The 3718-nt window shown below is 36.6% G+C and overlaps 1 protein-coding gene across 1 annotated transcript in view; it reads right to left on the bottom strand.

Annotated features, from left to right (window-relative positions):
* Window positions 1-268: 268 nt before the first annotated feature.
* Window positions 269-3718, bottom strand: part of LOC108544817 (complement factor H-related protein 4) — an 18598-nt gene continuing 15148 nt past the window's right edge. Inside the window, 3 exon segments of the mRNA XM_083287424.1 lie at window positions 269-1374; window positions 3083-3265; window positions 3522-3698. Of these exon segments, the coding sequence (XP_083143550.1) occupies window positions 1355-1374; window positions 3083-3265; window positions 3522-3698 (380 nt within the window). The 3' untranslated portion in view covers window positions 269-1354.

Raw genomic sequence — 3718 nt, 5'->3', positions numbered from 1 at the left:
CAAAGGACGCAAACTCATCCTTTTTTATGGCTGCATAGTATTCCATGGTGTACCATATGACCCAGCCATCCCACTACTGGGTATATACCCAAAGGATTATAAATTATTCTACTACAAAGACACATGCACACGTATGTTTATTGTGGCTCTATTCACAATAGCAAAGACTTGGAATCAACCCAAATGTCCATCTGTGACAGACTGGATTAAGAAAATGTGGCAGAAAGCTATAATCTTTCTAACAGTCATCTATTAAAATGAAACTCTCTCTATATATATACATACATAAGTACACCTCAATATCTATCAATTATCTCTCTATATATCACCATCATCCATCCCTGTCATCTTCATTTTCTATTTTAAAGAGAGGCAAGGACAAGCACACAAGAGTTAATTTGAATCCCTACATGATTATGGACAAATTACTCTATCTCACTATGCCTTTATCTGTAAAATTGGTAAGATAATGTTACTTCCACATATGGGTTTTCTTTTATAAAATTCTTTTTTAAAAACATTTATATATATATTTTTAAGTTCCAGGGTACATGTGCAGGATGTGCAGGTTTGTTATATAGGTAAATGTGTGCCATGGTGGTTTGCTGCACCTGTCAACCCATACCCTAGGTATTAAACTTAATTCTTACCTGATAAAAATTTCAGTTCTTAAAGATATCATTCACTCATCTATCTCTTCTTTTGACTCAAGTATTCTGCATTCTAGTTTAGCCCTTATTAACATTAGTATTTCTTTAGAAATTTCCCCAAATCATATTTTAATACATCTTTCAAGCACTTACTTAAATAAATTTCTTAACATACTACATAGCACTTCTGAAATCCAAAAATTTTTAAGAGCTCTTCAATACATTCAGGGGCTGCTTACGATTCAAAAATAAATATTATTCAAACTCTAAATATTTCTCCAAACATATTTTCCAAAACTTTCTAAAGTTTCCTGCCTCCCGGGAAAGTTTTCCTCATTGCTTTAATATGTCATATGTATATGTAATATTTTCCATAAGGTTGCCTTTTTCCCTAGAATTCTCTGCTTGAATGCTCTTTGCTTCTTTAGTTTTGAAGACAGAAAGTCTTGCTTGTATCATGGAACTGATCTTATATCTTCAGATAATTATAATCCTTTCCTGTTCTTGACTGTGAGAAGAGGTAATGCTTTTGCTGTGAAACGCATCTTAGGAGTGTCCATATCGTCAATCAAATTTAAGACTCAGAATTTATCTCTGAAACCTAACACTTTTCTATGAAATCAAGTTTGAAGATACTTGTAAACTATTTTGATTTGAGGATACTAATTTTCCTCTGCAGTCTTGCCACTTGCATAGTTTGGAGCTCAAACTTGGACATGATCATCTACAGAAGTGGATACATAAATAGGGGACAAAAATTAGGTTTAGCCCATTTTAGGATCAGCCAAAATATCAATGTCTTCAGTCAATATGAAAGGTAAAAGGTAGCATAGCATCAAAATAAAGGAAATGAGTCACATCACATAAAATAATTGCTTGTATCATCCTGTACTTAGGAACTTGAGCACTTGAAAAACTCATGAACTTACAGTTTAAGAGCTGTCATAGGCATAGGTTATCAGATATGGAAGGCCTAATGGGTATCCCAGGGCTCTACCTCATAGGCTAGAGGAAACTTGTGGCAAACTTTCTTTTAGGTTTTCTTGTTGTTGCCGTAATTATTGTGGCTCTTATTTTGAATTGTGTTGTTTTAAGTTCATAGGATTTGTGGGACAAAATTCTGAGAGTATACCTATATTACAGACTCAAGGAGTTTTTAGTGTATTCATTTTGATTCTGGTATAAGGGAAGAGGAGAATAAGGTAAAAATGGAAACGCATTGGGTTATGGAAATGGCTGAAGTGTCCATTAATTTCTTTCTTGCTTGCTAGGAATACTGATAAAATATAAGTAAGAATAATAATCAGAGAAAGAACTTCTCAGGTTAACCAGGTATGTGTTCTATCAGGAAGAATTTCACGTTTTCAAGTAGGATTTAATAGTTCATGGTTTTTTGAAACAGTGTTTTCAAAACTGTTTGAGGCCGGGCGCGGTGGCTCAAGCCTGTAATCCCAGCACTTTGGGAGGCCGAGACGGGCGGATCACGAGGTCAGGAGATCGAGACCATCCTGGCTAACACGGTGAAACCCCATCTCTACTAAAATACAAAAAACTAGCCGGGCGAGGTGGCGGCGCCTGTAGTCCCAGCTACTCGGGAGGCTGAGGCAGGAGAATGGCGTGAACCCGGGAGGCGGAGCTTGCAGTGAGCTGAGATCTGGCCACTGCACTCCAGCCTGGGTGACAGAGCGAGACTCCGTCTCAAAAAAAAAAAAAAAAACAAAAAACAAAAAAAAAAACCTGTTTGAAAACTCTTCACCTAAGTGTTAATAATGTGAAAACGATCACTGGTGTTAAACTGAGATGCTGCATTTCATATGTGCGTAATAAACAGATGTTGTTCTTGAAGAATCATTGTATTCATTAACAAATTGCAGACTCTGAACATTCTTGTTTTTTTTTTTTTTTCTCTCTTTTGCTTTTCTTTACTTTTTCTTTTTTTGAGATGGAGTCTTGCTCTGTCGCCCAGGCTGGAGTGCAGTGACGTGATTTCAGCTCATTGCAAGCTCCGCTTGCCGGGTTCAAGTGATTCTCCTGCCTCATCCTCCTGAGTAGCTGGGATTACAGGCACGTGCCAGTATGCCTGGCAAATTTTTGTATTTTTTGTAGAGACGAGTTCACTATGTTGGTCAGGCTGGTCTCAAACTCCTGACCTTGTGATCTGCCTGCCTCGGCCTCCCAAAGTGCTGGGACTACAGGCATAAACCACCGTCCCAGGACAACATTCCTGTTTTAAAAAAGAAACTTGGTCATTGTTTACATGGAATTTTCCAAGTTTATACACATATATTAAGATCTGAAAGGCAAACATTCAGCAGAATAGCTGTTTGTGAACACAGTTCTAGGGTAATAATCCATAAAAATTCTGGTATCAATAAGCACGTATCAAACTTATTACTCTGATTTTCTCAGAATCTAGAATATTAAGAACTTACTTATGCATCTTGGTGGCTCTGACCACTCTCCATTACTACATGTTACATATTGAGAACCCTGAAGTTCATAGTAGGACTGGCATTGGTACTCGACTGTTGACTGTGGCAGATACACTTTTTGCGGGAAGGGCTTGGTATCTCCATTGCTAATAGGTGGAGGAGGCCCACACTTTTCTGAAGAATCTGAAAAAAAGAATATTTTATATGTAGGGAAAAATCAACAGTTTTATTGGAAACTTTCTGAATAAAGCTTTTTATATATTCTTAACTGTATCTTATTTGATGTCTTAGGAAGACATTTGCATTTTCAATCTTGGTTTTTTTTAAGTTTCAAGGTAATTCACACTCAAATGAGGACTACATGTATATGTAGATATACATATGTATGTTTTTATTTGTTTAATTCTAGTAAAAAGAAATACTTGAATAAAATACTTACTATAGCATGTTGGCAAATGCGACCAGCCATCTTCACCACACACTATGGAACCTGTGGTGTTTCCATATCTGTTTTCATATCCATCATAGCATTCATAGTCCAATGTGTCATGGAGCTTAAACCACATGCCATTACTCTTGGCTCTGGAATTCTCAAAAACAGGCATATCACAAAGTTCTGAAACAAAATAAGACTGA

The sequence above is a fragment of the Rhinopithecus bieti genome, unplaced genomic scaffold, assembly GCF_001698545.2.
Source record: "Rhinopithecus bieti isolate Rb0 unplaced genomic scaffold, ASM169854v2 scaffold_28467, whole genome shotgun sequence".
Classification (NCBI taxonomy): domain Eukaryota; kingdom Metazoa; phylum Chordata; class Mammalia; order Primates; family Cercopithecidae; genus Rhinopithecus; species Rhinopithecus bieti.
This window is presented reverse-complemented; position numbering and strand designations above follow the sequence as displayed.